The 17,909-nt window shown below is 43.5% G+C and overlaps 1 protein-coding gene across 1 annotated transcript in view; it reads left to right on the forward strand.

The window, feature by feature from the left end:
• PGGHG (protein-glucosylgalactosylhydroxylysine glucosidase) overlaps positions 1-9,712 on the forward strand; it is a 305,061-nt gene extending 295,349 nt beyond the window's left edge. The window contains exon 14 of the mRNA XM_078682845.1: positions 9,330-9,712. Within this exon, the coding sequence (XP_078538971.1) occupies positions 9,330-9,397 (68 nt within the window). The 3' untranslated portion in view covers positions 9,398-9,712. The remainder of the gene's footprint in view (positions 1-9,329) is intronic.
• Positions 9,713-17,909: the final 8,197 nt, after the last annotated feature.

Here is a 17,909-nt window from a genome sequence, read left to right on the forward strand (position 1 = left end):
TGCATCTGAGTCAATACTGACAGGAAGTACTGTTCCCTTTCATCACAGTAAAGTATAAAAGGCGTCTCATAGCCTAGCATTCCTAGAGCAAGAGTTATGTCATGGTTTATGTTATGTTATATATAGTTTTTATAGTGCTTGAATACCCGGATGCCGTCTTGGCACGGACTTAAATATTACTAGTGTAGCATGTGGACCCTGAGCAAAAGAAGCTACAGAGACATGGATAGCCATCTCCCAGCTTGAGGAAGGCTTTTTCACACTATTGTTCCATGGTAGTGGATCTGACACATCTTTGTGTGTAGGCCTCTGTAGAGGTTTGGCCACGTCGGGTATCTATTGACGACAGTAGCCCATATTTCCCCGGAACATCCTGACTTCTCTCTGCATTTTGGGAGCATTCATCTGCAATGTGGCAGAAATTCTATCTTGAGGCACTTTTCTTGTTCCTTTCTTCTACTAATACTGCAATTTGGCTGGGGACACATTATGTCCGTTTTCAGCTAAATGATTAACTAGGGCTATAGTATCTCACCTGCATGGCTCATGCATTGTTGTCGTCAACAGTAGGTCGTTGATGACTAACTAAGACTGAGTTACATAGTAGGTTTAAGGTCACCAGATTCTTTTTCAAGATCTGGTTGAAGAATGAGAGGCTCTGTGATTACCCTTAAAGAACTCTGCACCATGCCAGAACTCTGCTTCCGAACCACAATGTTAAAAGGATTGGCTGTCTTTGTGCAAAGATATGGAAAAGAATGTTTGGCAGAAATTGAGGACAACTTAAGACAACAATATTGTTAATCTTTCACAGTTCTTGAATGACCCACCACTTTTTGATTTCTGTATCCCCCATGATCAAGGAATTACAAGGATTTCCCAGGATCTCTTTCAAAATGCCCTGCTCTAACATGGATTCCATTTTTGGGGCGATTCCACCCACTGCATCTGGAGAGACGTTGTATTGGGATGTCCTAGGGAATTCTGCATCCTGTCTGAGGGTTATTTTCACAGGTTCAACACCTTTAATCAAGCTGATATCTTTGCTATAATATTCACAGACGTCCCCCTTGACAGATTCCTTCAAGTTGAGTGACAAATCGTCCTTTGTCAGAACAGAGATTAACCCAACAATGTGATTCTGAGTGCTCAATTTAAAATCTGCATCTTCATCATGCATTTGAAGCTCAACCCAATTTGGGAAACAATAGATCACACAGCTGAGCTTGCATACAAGGTCTCTTCCCAGCAGACTTGTAGGGCTAGAGCCACTAATACTAACTAATAGTCCTCTTCAAAGCAAACTATTTTCAGAGGGACCTTCAGGGAAACAGGATTCCCTCTCTGTTTGAAATGCCTAAATTTGGACTTGTTTTTCTGAGAGGGGTAGGTTTGGAACTTCTACTGTCCTAATAGTAGAATGGGTAGGACCGGCGTCTATCAAAAAGTACAAAGGATGGCCATTCACTTCCCCTTCTACATATGGGCCAATTTGGTCTACCTCCAAGACTGCACCAAGCACGCAGTCTTCCTCTCCTCTTGGGCAAGGTCATTGTGACTGGTCAGACACCAGAACTTCAAAGGCATCAAAGATTGGGAACTGTTGGAAAGTAGATGACACCGGATGGAGTTTCGGGGAACTCTAACACTTGCATTTGCATTAAATCTTGGAGTATTCAGATTATGCTGCATCAAGAGGGCATGAGTCTTGTGAGGATTAGGGAGTCTTTGCATTTGCACATTTGGGGCTAGCATCACATATATATTAGACCCTCTGCCATTAATCTGTACTCAATTTGAATTCAAATGGCACTTGTATTTCCAATGGAATGACACAGCATTGTCTTCTTTAACACGGCTATATCATTACCAAATTCAGATCAACAAGCATCCCATGTCCTCTACCAGGTAGGACGCTAATTTCACCCTGCACCATCTGACCACCACCTTGACATCCAACTCCCTGCATTCCATTTCTACCACAAGTTGCATAACCACATTTTGCCGGGTACGGACAATTCTGAAATCCTTTCTGGGATAATTTCATCTGAGCCAATATAAATTTCTCTTTAATTCTCTTTAACACTCTTTTCTGCTTCCAAGTCATCATTACAATACATTGCATACTGCAGGATTTCATCTCAAGGCTAAGACTGGCAGCAAATCAAATTCTGCTGGATGTGCTGACATATCTCTGGGCGCAAACCAAGAATAAAAGTGGGGTGGAGCCAAACGGCCTCCCGATAGAACTTTCGTAACTCACAGCCTCTTGAGTGGCACCCCATCCACTTAAGATCTACCTGGAGAGTAGAAGGGCAGGGGAGCCCCCAAAGGATCAACGACTGGCCTCTATCGTGGTTATTCATAAATCCGGCAAACCGGCAGAGGACTGCGCCTCGTACCGTCCCATCTCTCTACTTAATGTGCTTAATGCAGAGACCAAAATACTAGCTAAGCTATTAGCCCCCAGGCTGCTGCACCATGTCTCCAAATTAGTGCACCCTGAACAATCCGGCTTTATGCCAGGGAGGAGCACTGCTCTAATTTGTGTTAACTCCATAGGGTGATAGGTAGGATATATACCGTACAAGAAAATGCAGCAGAGCTCTCCTTAGATGCCCGTATGGCCTTCGACATGATCCAATGGCCATACTTATTTGCAGTCCTGGAATGTATGGTGTTTGGCCTCAAATTCCAGGCTTGGGTCACCTCCTATTCAAGAGACTCATGGCGCAAGTCATGGTGAATGGGCGGTGATTGCGCACCTTTCTTCTTGGGTGGGAAACGCGGCAGGGCTTCCCCCTGTCGCCGCTGCTCTTTGCCCTGGTTCTTGAGCCGCTGGCGGCCTTGATCAGAGGGGTCCTGCTGATAAGGGGACTCTGTTGGACAGAGGGATGGGAAGACCGAATATCATTATATATGGATGACATTTGATTATATGTTGCAACCCCACGCCGCACCATTGCCAGGATAATGAACATCTTCACAAATTTCGGGAAATACTCCGGCTATTCGATAAATTGGTCCAAATCCATGATCTATGTTCTACATAGCCCACCCCCAGCTTTGACTGCGGAGTGTGAAGCGGCGTTGTTGGAGGCAGGCTTTCCAATATCTTGGTTTATTCGTCACAGCAGACCCAGACCGATTCTATAACTGTAACCTTCAGGCACCTCTGAGGAGCCTGTGGAGCAATGACCATGATTGGCGGTCCCTAGCGTTGTCTCTACTAGGACGCACAGCACTTTTCAAAACAATGGTGTTTCCTTTACGCACTACAGAGCACACCATACGCACAATGCATACGCGATATGGCAATCCTACTTCCAGGCTATTGACTCTGAGGTGCCCGAGCCAAGATGGTGTCTCCTTAACATATGGGAGGTGCCTGATATCAGTCGAAAAGCTCAAGTTTGGGTAACAATTGACACAGGCAAAGGCCTCCTTGCCTTCACGGATAGCGATTCTTACATCATCTCCAATTAACACCTTTGATTTCTTGAACAATTTAATATTTTTTCTATAATTGACTCAACACAAAGTCAATTAAGTCAATTAAAATAGCCGCGGTTGTCAGCAAATCTTAAGGCAAAACGCAATGACACTTACTCACAATCTCAGCGTGACACCACAAAACTGTCCACTCACAGTCCAGCACTCGTTGACATAATGAACAATCCCAGTACAGCACACAGACCAGCCAAATTATATCAGCACAGCAGCTCTCACTCAAGAGCGATTCAGCTTTGAAACAGAAAATTATTGAACATCAAAAACAAAATTACTCTTATCTATTCCACTAAAGTAAAACTTAAAGTACTCAGTCACTGGAGGAGAATTCAGAGAGTAGCACCCAAAGGGCACTATCACACAAACAAAGTGATCCTCTGCACAGAAGAATTAACCAAACACCAATCTCAATTAGTATACCCTCACAGTAGAAGTTTAATACATCCCTATCTCAGTGTGCGGCCGATAGCTGTTCATGTCCGACACCACAAACCTTACCAGACAAGTTACAGCACAATATACCCAATATCCATGCCGGGATCTTAGACTTCGACGAGTCCAGTCCAATACCCAAAACTTGAACTCTTGAAGCTAGCATGTTAATTTTCATAAGTACAAGCAAAACACATAAGCCAGCATCACAGATCTAACAACAACATGGCACCCTCTTGGACTAAAAATGGACATCACACTGCACAACTAGCCCACCAACACTGCAGTGCACAACAAGACAATGAAAGACTCGTACCCCTACTATACTCACACACGAAGGACACTGCAAACGCTCAGGAACGCTGGAACATTCAAATTCTCCAAACTGGACCAGAGGACCCTTGTGGATGCGAATGGGGATGGAGCAGATTTAGACGGCTTTAGGGTGAATACTAAGTACCTTCTCCTCATTGAGAACCATCCTCTGCTACCAGATTTGATAGTGGGATAGATAACAATAGTATTTACACCGCACATACTAGTCGCAAACTTGAAACTCCATTATGTCCACTAGGTTGGACCTTTATCTTAAACTGAGGCTCAAATCACAATTTCAGTAACCTTTCAATGACAGTGAAGCAGGTTTGGCCCCACAGTAACAGCAAAGAGGAGTAAGTTTACAAACCATAAAGGTTATTAGGAAATCAGTAAAGTTACAATTTCAATCAAATCAATTAGGTATAAATCACAATTCACCTGAATACAGCATACATTAATATGATCCAAGTAAGTCAATTTAGTAGATTCAAATATTACGTTGTTAAAGGTATCATATCCAAATCAAAGCAAAATCCAGTTTTGATAAAGGAAACTCCCTAAAGCTAAACTGGACTGGACATCCCCCGACACAGCCACATCTCCGCACACCTAAGAAACCTGCACTGGCTCCCCGTCAACAAGAGAATCACGTTCCGACTCCTCACCCACGCACACAAAGCTCTCCATAACCAAGGCCCAAGATACCTCAACGACCGCCTCAACTTCTACACTCCCACCCGCCATCTCCGATCGACCAGCCAAGCCCTCGCCGCCGTCCCCCGCATCCGAAGAGCAACAACAGGAGGAAGATCCTTCTCCTACCTGGCCGCCAAGACGTGGAACTCCCTCCCCACCCACCTCCGCCTGACCCAAGACCACCTCGCCTTCAGGAAGCAACTCAAGACCTGGCTGTTAATAGCGGACCCCCCTCCCCAAGCGCCTTGAGACCCTCCGGGTGAGTAGCGCGCTATACAAATGCCTGATTGATTGATTGATTGAAACTAAGGTTGTGGCCTGGTCAGGAAAATTCGGAAGCAACTGGCATAGCATTGAAAGAAAACCAGGTAAAAGTTCTGATTTAAATGAGAAGGAACATATATGCTCTAAAGAGCATCTCTATAGGCAGAAAAATAAGGAACCTTGGTTTCAAGAGAAGGGAAAGAGCGTCCGCCTACAAAGGATTACGGGGCAAGTGATGTAGCTAGCTAACAAGATTCACACAGTTAAAACACATTTCATCCAAGTGATACATTCTACTGGTTCCCATCAGACAGGAATGATTTGAAACCCAGTGTTCTCTCTATACTTGGTGCTGGCCACCTTCTCACGGATAATAAAATGGCAACTTCTTCCATTTACTTGACCTTCAGGATATCTCATTGTGAGAAATTACGTTACTAGTTGAGGGGGGTTAAACCCTACCCAAGCGACAATTACAATCCTTCTCAGGGTAAGGCATAAGCAAACCTCAAATTAACCTGTCATCAATCATCTTGTAGTTGGCACAGAGCAGTTAGGCTTAACTTAGAGGCAATTTGTAAAGTATTAATGTAGCACTTCAAACAGTAATACATTAAAAACACAACACAAGAAATATCAAACTGCAATTTAGAAAAATAGAATACCTTTTAATACATAAAACAATACCAAAATTAGAAAACCCATTGATAGAACCAGAGATATGAAATTTTAAAAATGTCAGTAAATATAGCACCAAAAAGCACAAAGATCTACCTGTGGACATCTGGGCATGCTGGACCGGGACAAAGTCACAAGTTTAGGCAGACTGCGATGGAGCACGGGCCGGCTACAGGGTCCCAGCTAGATCTGCTGAACAAGAGTACTTTAAATTCTGGTTGTGGAGCGTTGCGACGTCCCGTGTCAAGGATGCGTCAAGCAGCCGAGGTGATGCGTCGGTTCTGAGGATCTAAGAGATGCGAGGTCCTGCATTGCCGCTTAGGATCCCGCCAACGAGGGCCTGCAATTTGAAGTCCAGTGTTGAGGATGCGTTGCTCATTCTGGGTGATGCATCAGTCCAGAAGAGCTGCAAGGCAGTGATGTGAGAACCTGCGTCATCGCTGGGGCTACCATTGACGAGAGACTTGCGATGTGAGGGCCTGCATTGGTGAAGCTTCGCACATATTACGGATAGTATTTGCTGTAGGCAACATCTCCATGAGACCTTCTTTCCAGTTGAGACCATTCACCATTGCCAACTCACAGCTTTTTGAAATCTTTAGCATGGATGGATCACGCGCAGCAAGGGTGTGTAGGCAACTGTAAACCTGCAGTGACACTTAGGTCATTTTGAGTCCTCTTCCCGAGGCTCCACAAAGTTGCCCAGCCCTCAAACTTGAGGGACAGAAGAGAATGTACAACTAACAACCTGAGCCCGTGCTTCAGTTGTCTACACAATTGATGACATTTTTGCCTTGATAGGTCACTAGGTTCAGCAAAGGAACACAAGAATGAAAGATAGGGTGATTATACTGCAGACTTGTAAGTAAGCTTGTCGCCACTGCAAGGATGAAATGAGAGTCATCATGGCCCAGAATTTCACTGTCAACATTTCACTTTTATATTCTAACACCAAAGTTCTAAACCACTTTCGCCCGAGCTAAGACCTCTTTGCTGAAACTTTATGGTTGCTGGCTAGTAGCAAAAGAGAGTACATTGAACATGTGAATGTAGGGAGGCTCATCCGAATAGCGCCGTCGGAACAGAGCTGTGGTAAACAGCGCTACTTCTCACTTGTGAAAGTATGTCAACAAGGACACTCCCGGCATAAGTTGAAAAAACAACAACAACAAAAAATAACTTTTTCCATCATATTTGCAGAACAGGGTTTCATCCCTACCTTCAGTGACTTTTCACTAATCCAGTACGAGGAGCTCACTATGAGTACTAACAAACCGTCCCTGGTCTTTGAGGCACCTGTCTGTGTTATCTCTCCGCTAGTGGACATAACTAACCCCTCTTTTTACCGCTCATTGACCTTGGTCACAACCCCTTCTGTCATAGCCGTCACAGTCCCCACAACTGTGTCCATGATGGAGGTGTCCTTTCCTGACATGACCCTAGCAAGCTACTTATCACGCTTCTCTACCAAAATGGCGGCCAAGCGTACCATGACCATACTTGTTTGCACTGTAGAGCATTTGTTTGCCTTGTGCCTCGTTGACACTATGCCCCGCCCACATCGGGTAGCCGGAATCTTAACTGCACCTCGCGGGTTCGGCAGTTACCTCCCGGTCCCGGCATTGGTTGGGGTAGGTCCACCGACGGTTTTCGGTGAACGCATGTAAGTACCAACTGTGTGGGCACTTTTGGTTTCCCATTTTTTACATCTCTCCTGGGGTGTGGATGCCTGGTGCTACACTTAACAACAGCTGTTCGAGGTACAACCGCTTTGGGATGTACTGGGTTGCCCTATGGGCTAACACATATTGCGGCCACCCGCACTCGACCTCTTGGAGAGCAGAATTACCTACTTTGACTTTCTTTGCCCTTGTGCTGGTGCGGGGTGACCATAGCTCACCTGTTCTGTCCCATCTGCCACCCATAACATACCAACGGGAACCCCCGTATTCCCCTTGTTGGATTTGCTATACCACCTGTCCACCATACTTCCCGGCTGGTGATTGTGATTGATTACGCTTCTATTTTATACGAATTTTCATTTGACCCCCCACTCCCTTTAGGACACTACATTTCTGAATGTCTTTCTATGCCGTGAGTGAATGATACGAGCCAGTTACCCGTGGTGGGTGAGTCAGCAGTTTTTTCAGCTACCACATGAATATTGGCTCCTTAAACCCCTCTTTTAATTTTTTTTTAACCTTTTACTCTGTCGCCGTCTTGTACGAGCGGTTCATACTCCTGTGTGCACAGTACTTACCAGAGTTCCACTAGCTTGGACTGATTTCATGTAATTACCACCCGTGCATAACCATTGTGTTTTGTATTCCTAGGTTGGCTGATCCACTTTACAGGTACTAAATATAGGGTACTATCTGTGGTTTATCTGTTCTACTCACCCAGATAACCACAAATAGTGTAGATCACTCTGTTAGATTTGGTCCTGAAGAATTGCCGCCCACCTTGACATGAGGGCAAGAAACATGTTGGCCACCAAGTGATGCGCAGTACCCTGTGACATTGAGACAGAAACGCGCCACATTTGCTTTTTTTTAATCAGGATAGGAGCCAGGTTCATTAAAATTGCTTTGAGTGGACTCCTATTGCCTGTTTTAATCCCCATATAGCCTAGTGATCCACTTAACGCACATCTACATTTACTTTTTATGCCCCCCACGCCCATGCACCAGTACAGCAAGATCTCCTCCAAAGAGCCCCCCATAGGGTGTCCGTCAGGTATTGCAGTGCAGACCTGATGAGGAGCATGCCCTATGATGAAGCATAACACCTAGCTGGCTGGGTGTGTGAGTGCACCTATCCCGAAAGGAGGAATCCCGCCTTTTCCTCCCCATGTTCAGTGTACATATTTTGACACTTCCACTAACCTAGGATCCCCTTCCCCTTTTAGGAACTGCAAACTCACCGTGTTTTGAACAAGGACACATAGCCGTGAAGAGCTTTATTCAGCCAACACAAGGGCTTGAAGTATTCTCCTATGCATAACCACCTTCTCTCCTTAAATACACTGCGTCTTTGGTACTGGGTGGGGAGAATCGCATAGACCATTTTCTGCTTCCTCCACTTTTCATAACTTTTTAACTGTTTTAAGTGACTTTAAAAGAAGTGTCCATATAGTACCAATGTATGAGCATTTGATGAGGTTATGGTGGGCAGCATAGATTACATTCCATATTTGGTTGATAGAAAAGCTTCAGTTTGCACTTCCTAATCTTCCCCCATGGCTATGCACGGACCGGAAGGCTAGTCACCAACAAGGATATATGACTCAGCTAAAATTATAGATAATACGTTGTGTCTGAAGGACCCAATTACCTGCGTTTGCTTGGATGTGCTTTGTTCTATGGCTTTGAAACTGACACACTCACAAAAGCACAACACTTGATAACTTGCTTATTTTTTATCCTTCCTAGGAAATCCCGTCTCATTTACTTCAGAAGCCGGTCGGATACAGAGGAGTAGTTCATGTTGGCCGCTTTAAGGAAAAAGCCAGGGCTCTGATGAGAGCAGACACAAACTTTCTAAGATAAAACGGAAAATGAGGAAAGGAGCATTCTTGGAAACCAAAATGGTAGAAGAGCAGTGAAATTTACACAGACACGATGGTGCTCTTTTGAGCTTAACAAAGCCACTGTGGAACCAATGCACAAAAAATGTCAGAAGATGCAATCTGTATATTAATTATGTAAACACTTTGATCTGTAAACTGAAGGCTCTGAAAATATGTATTTTTGAGTAGAGTGCAGCCTCGTAATTCAGCAATCAATATTAAAGATATTATGCTGTATGATCTTCATCAGGTACCACACTGTCATATTGCTCATGTTCTATCTATCTATCTATCTATCTATCTGTCTATCTATCTATCTATCTAGGCTTTTGGTATGCCCTCTTCATCAATTGGTTTGTTCAACTGTCATCCACATTTTGCTTCTGTACAACTCAGTTTACAGCATGAGGTAATGGGTAGTGGCACTCTATTTTAGGTGCTTCATGGAGCAGCCCAGCCTCCTGGGAGGCGCCACTCACTTCTATGATATAACTGATAATTATTTAACTGAACAGTGTTTATGAAAACACACATTTTATATTTTCATGAACACTGCCAGTGCGCAAGTCAGCCCTGATGGCCTCCTCTCCAGGCTCCTGATGATGAGAGTGTATGTGTGTGCGTGTGTTTGAGAGTGTCAATGAGAGTGAAAGTAAGTGAGAATCTGAGTTTCAGAGTGTGTGAGAAAATGGTAGTGAGTACAAGTAAGAGGAGTGTGACTGCATTAGAAGGAGCGACTGATTGGAGATTGTGGGAGAGTTGAAGTGAATTAGGAGCATAACTATCAATGGTGCAGCAAGTGCAGTTGCACCAGGGCCCTGAGTCAGTGACTGTGAAAGAGTGAGTGTGTTTAAATGTATTTGTAAGTGAAAGTGAGACCCAGTGAGTATGACTATGTTTGTGTGCACTGGCGTCACTAGGGTTGGTGTCCCCCGGTGCGGGTAACTCATGGTGTCACCCCCTCACAACTTACCGGATGGACCAACTCTCCCTCTGCCTGCACCATCTCTCCCTCTGTCTGCACCATCTCCCCTCCACCTGCACCATCTCACCCCCTGCCTACACCATCTCTCCCTCAGCCTGCACCATCTCACCCTCTGCCTGCACCATCTCCCCTCTGCCTGAACCATCTCCCCTCCGCCTGCACCATCTCTCCCTTTGTCCACACCATCTCCCCTCGGCCTGCACCATCTCTCCCTCTGCCTGCACCATCTCCCCTCTGCCTGCACCATCTCGCCTCTGCCAGCACCATCTCTCCCTCTGCGTGCACCATCTCCCCTCCGCCTGCACCATCTCCCTGCCGGATGCACCATCTCCCTGCCGCCGGCACCATCTCTCCCTCTGTCTGCACCATCGCCCCTCCGCTTGCACCATCTCACCCCCTGCCTGCACCATTTCTCCCTCAGACTGCACCATCTCACCATCTGCCTGCACCATCTCTCCTCTGCCTGCACCATCTCTCCCTTTGTCCACACCATCTCCCCTCTGCCTGCACCATCTCTCCCTCTGCCTGCACCACCTCTCCCTCTGCCTGCACCATCTCCCCTCTGCCTGCACCATCTCCCCTCCGCCTGCACCATCTCCCCTCCGCCTGCACCATCTCCCCTCCGCCTGCACCATCTCCCCTTTTGCCTGCACCATCTCCCCCTTTGCCTGCACCATCTCCCTCTTTGCCTTCACCATCCCTCCCCCTCCGCCTGTGCCCCCCCTCCCCCGCCTGCTGCTCTTCGACGCCTTCACCCCCTCCCCCCCCCCATGGTTTCTCCCTCACAGTTCTGGGCTTTTCTCAAAGTGACTGAAATAAACTCATGAAATGTGTTTTGAATTAGTGCGCGAGACACTGAGGATAAGTTTAAATAGACACAGAAGACACATTTGTCCTCATCTTCGAGCAGAGGCGAGGCTGCAGAGCTGTGTTACATACACAGCGTAACCAGATGGTGTCACCCCATGTGAGGGTGTCACCCGGTGCGGTCCGCACCCCCTGCACTCCCCTAGTGACGCCACTGTTTGTGTGTGAGTGTCAGTGAGTATGAGTGACATTGAGTGTGAATGTGAGTTAGAGTTGGTTACTAGAGTGAGTTACTAGAGTTATTAGATGTAATTCTTGACATAGGGACTCCTGTGGGAAAATGCTGGTGCTTGCATACTGGGGGAAATTCTTGACATAGGAATACCAGTTGCAAAATGCTGGCACTGAAATACTGGAAGTATTACTTGACAAGGGGGTGCCTATTGCAAAATGCTGCTGCTAGCATTCCGGAGGGTAATTATTTGCAACATGGAAGGTAGCCATGGCACTCCGGGATTAAGGGCGGATTGGGGGAAGCAAACCATGATAAAATGCTGCGTCTGAAATACTTAAGGTTATTTTTGACATACAGGCAACACATCGTAAATGGGCAGTATCAATGGTAACATTCTGATACTGGAATAATATATGTATACTTGGTATAATGGGGCGCCATTAACACAATTTTGGAATTTTGCACAGTGGAGCTACATATGGGGCAATCTTAAGGCAAATTTTGGAGAAACAAAAATGCTCTGAACGTCTGGCAAGTATTACATTCAACCACTTTCAAAGATCCTCAGCCACCACTTAGTCAGCCCAATTCAACCAATGACTCTATTGCACTACAAGTGATGGCATTTTTCCTGATTACATGTGCACCTCTGACTAAAAAGAATTCCACTTCAGTGTCAGCTCTGGTGGACTGAAACCTTAGTATCTCTTTGTTTTTTTCTTTCCACTTTTTTTCTTTTTATCTTTTCAGTAATGTTTTGTGTTTAAATTATATCTTCAGGTTACAGTAATCCTAAGCCAATGGATAATTTTGATCCAGAAGAATAATATGTGCTAGTGATGCACATAACATCTTAACAGTTTTAAATATTATTTTAAGTACACTTAAAATTAACTGTGATGCTTAATTTATTTCCAAATGTAAAAGTTTCATTCCAGTCACATGACCATCGACTTTAGACAGCAACATGTATTCTTTTTTTTGCTTTCTATTTATGTTGCATTTGCTTGATCTACTAGCTTTGCCAGTGCTTCTTTTATTCTGTATTTGGTGTATAATACATAGAAAAACGTTGTCGTAGCTATGCTCATTTTAGATGCACCTCATTTAGGTCTCACCTAATTTAGATCCTCCAGCTGACCTCATTTTGAGTGACATCATCCTGCTGGCACTTCGCTGGACAGTGTGCCTCCAAGCAAAGGACATACCTGCAATGTTTGAAATCATCCCACTTGCACATGCACTGGGGCAAAAAAAGCAAGAGATGCACAGATATATAAATACACAGGGCGTACCTTACACCTGTTAGAATAAATACATTCTTACTACATGTGCAAATGGTTTGCCCTAGATGGAGAACATTGGGAGCTGAAATGTTCCACATGGTTTGGGCTTGCGTCCACTTCCCTCAATATTGGGCTGAAGATGTGTCATAAATCAATGACACCGCAGAGAGGAATGTAGCGACCACACTGGAGATATACATGCTTGGTATGTGTCAGCGTTCTACAAAACTCAAATTTACACACAGGTTTATCACCTTAGCCCTGATCCCTGCCAAAAGACAGATGACACTGAAATAAAAATCACTGATATATACACCGTTTGTGGGGCTGGAGGAAGAAGCTCCTCAAATGGGCAGAATATGAAAGCATAGTTTTATGCAGAGACACTAAAGAAGGCAGTGGAAACTGAGATGTCGCACACGAATGGAAGAGTTTATTGGAAGCTATTGTAGTGTATTGATTTGTACTTAGGTCCTCGCGCTGTACCACAGTGCGAGGACACATGTGATGTTGTATGCCTTTAAACTGTGTTCTATGTTCGGATGCTGCCGTCCTGCTCTAGGATTCTAGCAACGTTAGTCAATTGCTTGGTGTCCTGGAGCGGAGCGGGAGCGTCTGGTCGTGGGTGCTTCAACAAAGAAGAATACATACTTTTCAAAAATATTCACCTTTGTCTTCTAGAAGTCATTCACTACAATTGACGACGAGCGGGTCAAGAACTAATTTTTGACAAGCACCCACCGACGAAATTTACCTGCCTCGGCACCTCTGCTTTCGTCATTTATATTTCCTGCGTTGCCACCTGTGCAGAGCTGTTTTACTCACCGGAGAAGCATTCCTTCTACTTGGCATTTTAATTTGCGGCATTTTTCTTATCTCCGATGCTTTTCGACATCAGTAACCTAGCAACAAGGTTACACGTCACTTCAACTTCAGCGTCACAGCGTGGTTCCGTCCCTACGCTCACCAACACGAACGTGAGTCAGACGCTCTCAGTCATCACGTCAGCGCGCAGCGTCAGGTGGCCATTTTACCAGTCTGGTTACTTGGCAACACCATTAAACGCTAGCGCTGCGCTGACGCTGGAGGAATATGCTGCAAATCGGACTCCTATTTAGGGTACTATCTTCTCAATTTGTACATCTGTGACAAGCACACCTTGCCTTACTTTGTTATATTTTTCTTTTTAAAAAGAGACAATAGTATCATTTTTACTTAAAAGTATTTTCACACATTTTCTTGATTTTTCTGAATGATTTTATACAATAATTATTTAATAACAGCTTTATTAGCTATTTTAGCTGTATAGCTTTCTGATAAGGTTATTTTTACATTTAATCTCAGTTATTTAACTCTAATGTCATGGCCTCCTCTCACCAATTTGCCCAACCTCCTCCTTTTCTACATCATCCCAGTAAGCCAACCATTCCATGGCGTCAATGGGTCAAAGTTTTTGCTAATCACATTATTGCTATTGATGCTGTCAAATTTAGAACAGAAAGGAAAGTAGCAATCCTATATGGTTGTTTAGGTGTTGCAGCACAAAATGTTTGAGAGAGGCAGGTGATGCAGATCACTGGGATGATTATAAAAAAGCCTTATCTCGTCTTGCAGAACAGTATGGTGAGGAGTCAAATGAAATGCTTGAGAGACATAATTTTTTTAAAAGGAGACAACGCGAGGATGAGTCAGTGGAAGAGTATATTGCACAATTGAGAGTTTTGGCTTCAACATGCGAGTTTGAAGCAAATCCAGATATTTATATTCGGGATCAATTTGTTTTTGCTTGCCACTCAAAGAAAATTCAAGAATGCTTATTGAGTTGTAGAAAACGGACACTTCAAGAAACTATTGATATCGCGAAGAGTATTGAAAGGTCCATTACCACATCCAGAGTTCTGCAGAATGATCAACCTCGCACTCCTAGTCAAAGTGTTTCATTTGAAAATTCAAGTTCTGTTAATGTGGTGAATGTTGACAAGCCTTTTAAACAAATGTTTAGGAAAACTAATGCTATTTGTTACAGATGCGGGTCGAAGTCACATCTTGGTAATAACCCCACTTGTCCTGCCCTTGGGAAAATATGTGTATTATGTAAGAAGTTAGGTCATTTCCAAGGCTCTTGCAACTCTGTGAAAAGACCTACCAGAGTCAACAGTATTGAATATCCTGAGCATGTATAAGATTGTGTAGACCATTTCCAAAACATGGTGGTTTCCATTGAATGTAACTCAATTTTCTCTCCAAAATTAGTCAAAGGCCCTTTAGGTACTGCACTTTTTGGTGATGTTGAGATACCCATAATGGCTGATTCGGGATCTCCTATAACCATTTTGTCAGATGTTGTATTTTATGAGAAGTGGAATAATTCTATTTGCTTCTCCAAAACTGATGTCAACCCGAAAGCATTCGGTGAGTTTGACATTGACATGCTAGGCCATTTTAATTTCAGATTGGAATGTCTAGAAAGGTCTATCATTACAAAAATATATGTTGCTGTCAAGGGACGCAACCTAATTGGATGGCAAGAACATGCGAAAATGGGTTTATTCTTAATTCCTGGTTCTGAAAATCCAATTGCAATAGGTGAACCTCCCCAGGATTATATCCCCATTCCACCGGTGAAATCCATATGTTTAGCTCTCACTGATCATAATTCTGATATAAGACAAATTTTAGCTAGGTTTCCCAATGTGTTTTCAGACAAACCAGGTACTGTAAAGGGTTTCAACATCAAATCAGACTGAAGTCTCAGGCTAATCTAGTGGTTAATAAGGTTCGACCTGTACCCATTAGTGAAAAGGATGAACTCAAGTCTGTTCTTAAATCCTCATGTGATAATGGTGTTATTGCACCTTCAAACTCTTCAGAATGGGTTTCTCCCATTGTTATAGTCAGAAAAAAAAATGGCGAGGTGAGATTATGTGCCGATTTGCGCACATTAAATAAGAATATCCTAGTTGACTGCCAACCCCTCCCCAAAATTCATGATCTTCTTGCTAATTTAGGGGGTGCCAAATATTTTTCCATTATTGATTTGCGGTCAGCTTACCACCAGGTACCACTAACCAAGGATAGCCAAGAACTTACCACATTTGTCACTCCGTTTGGAGTTTACAAATATTTAAAGCTTCCTTTTGGCTTGGCCTCCGCGGCCAGTGTTTTTCAAAAGATTATGGACAATCTTTTCCAAAACATGCCCGGAGTCCAAGCCTACCAAGATGACATTTTGAATTTTTCTGGCGATTGGGAGTCACATTTGTTGAATTTAAATGCAGTCTTACGCAAGCTTGATGAATCGGCATGTTAGTCAGAGCTGATAAGTGCAAATTTGGTACCCAGTCTTTAGAATACTTAGGTCATACCTTGTCACCAGAAGGGATCAAACCAAAAACTTCTCTTATCAAAGCCATCACTCATTCCACCTCACCCAAGGACAAAGATGCACTTCGATCTTTTCTAGGCCTAGCAGAATATTATGCTCGTTTTGTCAGAGGGTATGCTCAATTAGTGGAGCCATTCCGTGCTCTTTTACGTAAGGGGTCAAAGTTTGAATGGTCAGAGGATATTACTGCCTCTTTTGACCAAGTCAAGAACATGATTGTTGAAGCTCCAGCTTTACATCCTTTTAATGACTCTTCCAGATGTTTCTTAATGGTAGATGCCAGTTTGACAGGTTTAGGAGTTGTCTTAGGTCAGTGGGTGTCAGGAAAAGAGCACACAATAGCTTTTTTATCAAGGAAACTTAAAGTTTCGGAAACACATTATAGCACCATAGAACGCGAGTCACTCGCTTGTGTGTGGGCTATAGAGAAGTTTAAGAACTACATATGGGGGCGTGAGTTCGATTTATTTACTGATCACAAACCCCTCACTCAACTTCTCAATGGCGATGGTCTTGGTAAAGCTTCTTCCAGGCTTGTCAGACTATTGTCTAAATTGCATGAATTCAATTTTTGCATTAAACATATATCTGGAGGAAAAAACTTCAGAGCTGACTGTTTGTCACGCATGGCCCTTCAAGATGTTTCTGGAGCTGAGGAAGCTGGGGATATCGAATGTGTGGTTGCTGCCCTTGATGCCATCAAATTGTGTCCTAGTGTTACTGAGCAGACTTGGTTTGAGGTGTATAATAGGGATGAACATTTGAAATTGTTTGCAGAGTACATTTCCAAGGGTTGGCCAGAGAGTAGAAAGCTTTCTAATGAATTGAAGGCTTTCGCTATGGTTACCTCTGAGTTATCCCTGGTTAATGATTTGGTGATGAGACATGAGGTTTTTGTTCCTCCCTCTAGCATCAGAAACAATATTATTCAATTTGCACACCAAGGTCATCTTGGAATCTCAAAAACGTCTCAACTCATTAAATCTCATTATTGGTGGCCATCCATTGAATCTCAAGTTAATTTTTCATTGACTCCTGTCATGAGCGTTTGCTGTCTGACAAAAAATGGAAAGTCATGAACACTCCTCTTCATCCTGTTCCCTTCCCAGAGAAACCTTGGGAAAAGGTTGCTTTAGATTTTTCCGGTCCGTATGATTTACTTTCTCATGATATGAAGTATCTTGTTTTATTGATTGATTACCATTCTAAATGGGTGTATCACATGTTCTGTGACTCAGCTAATTCCACCAATGCTGTAACATTTTTAAGAAAGTTCTTTTTAATTGAAGGTTCTCCTTCTATTGTTGTAACAGACAATGGTTCTCACTTTACTTCTGAAAAGTTTACTTAATTTTTAAGTGAACATGATGTTGTTCATTATAAGGTGGCTCTTTATTGTCCTACATCTAATGGCTTAGTTGAGAGAGCCAACAGATTGGTTAAAGACATTATCCAAACAGCCATTTCCTCTCACCAAGATGTTATGAATTTTCTTGAAACCAAGTTGTGGTCCTACAATATTTCCCCACATTGTTCACACTAAATTGTGTCCTAATTGGTTAACTCAAAAGAATAGTAACATCAATCCTGGCAATGAAAACCTGTCGAACAGGGTATTTAAAAAAAAAGCTTAACATTGAAAACTTGACTGACAGAGTTTTGCAAAAACAAAACCTCATGAAATCTAAACATGATTTTGCTAAAAATTTTGTTTCACTTGATTTGAAAGTTGGTGATTGGGTTCT

Source organism: Lissotriton helveticus, chromosome 3_1 (genome assembly GCF_964261635.1).
Source record: "Lissotriton helveticus chromosome 3_1, aLisHel1.1, whole genome shotgun sequence".
Classification (NCBI taxonomy): domain Eukaryota; kingdom Metazoa; phylum Chordata; class Amphibia; order Caudata; family Salamandridae; genus Lissotriton; species Lissotriton helveticus.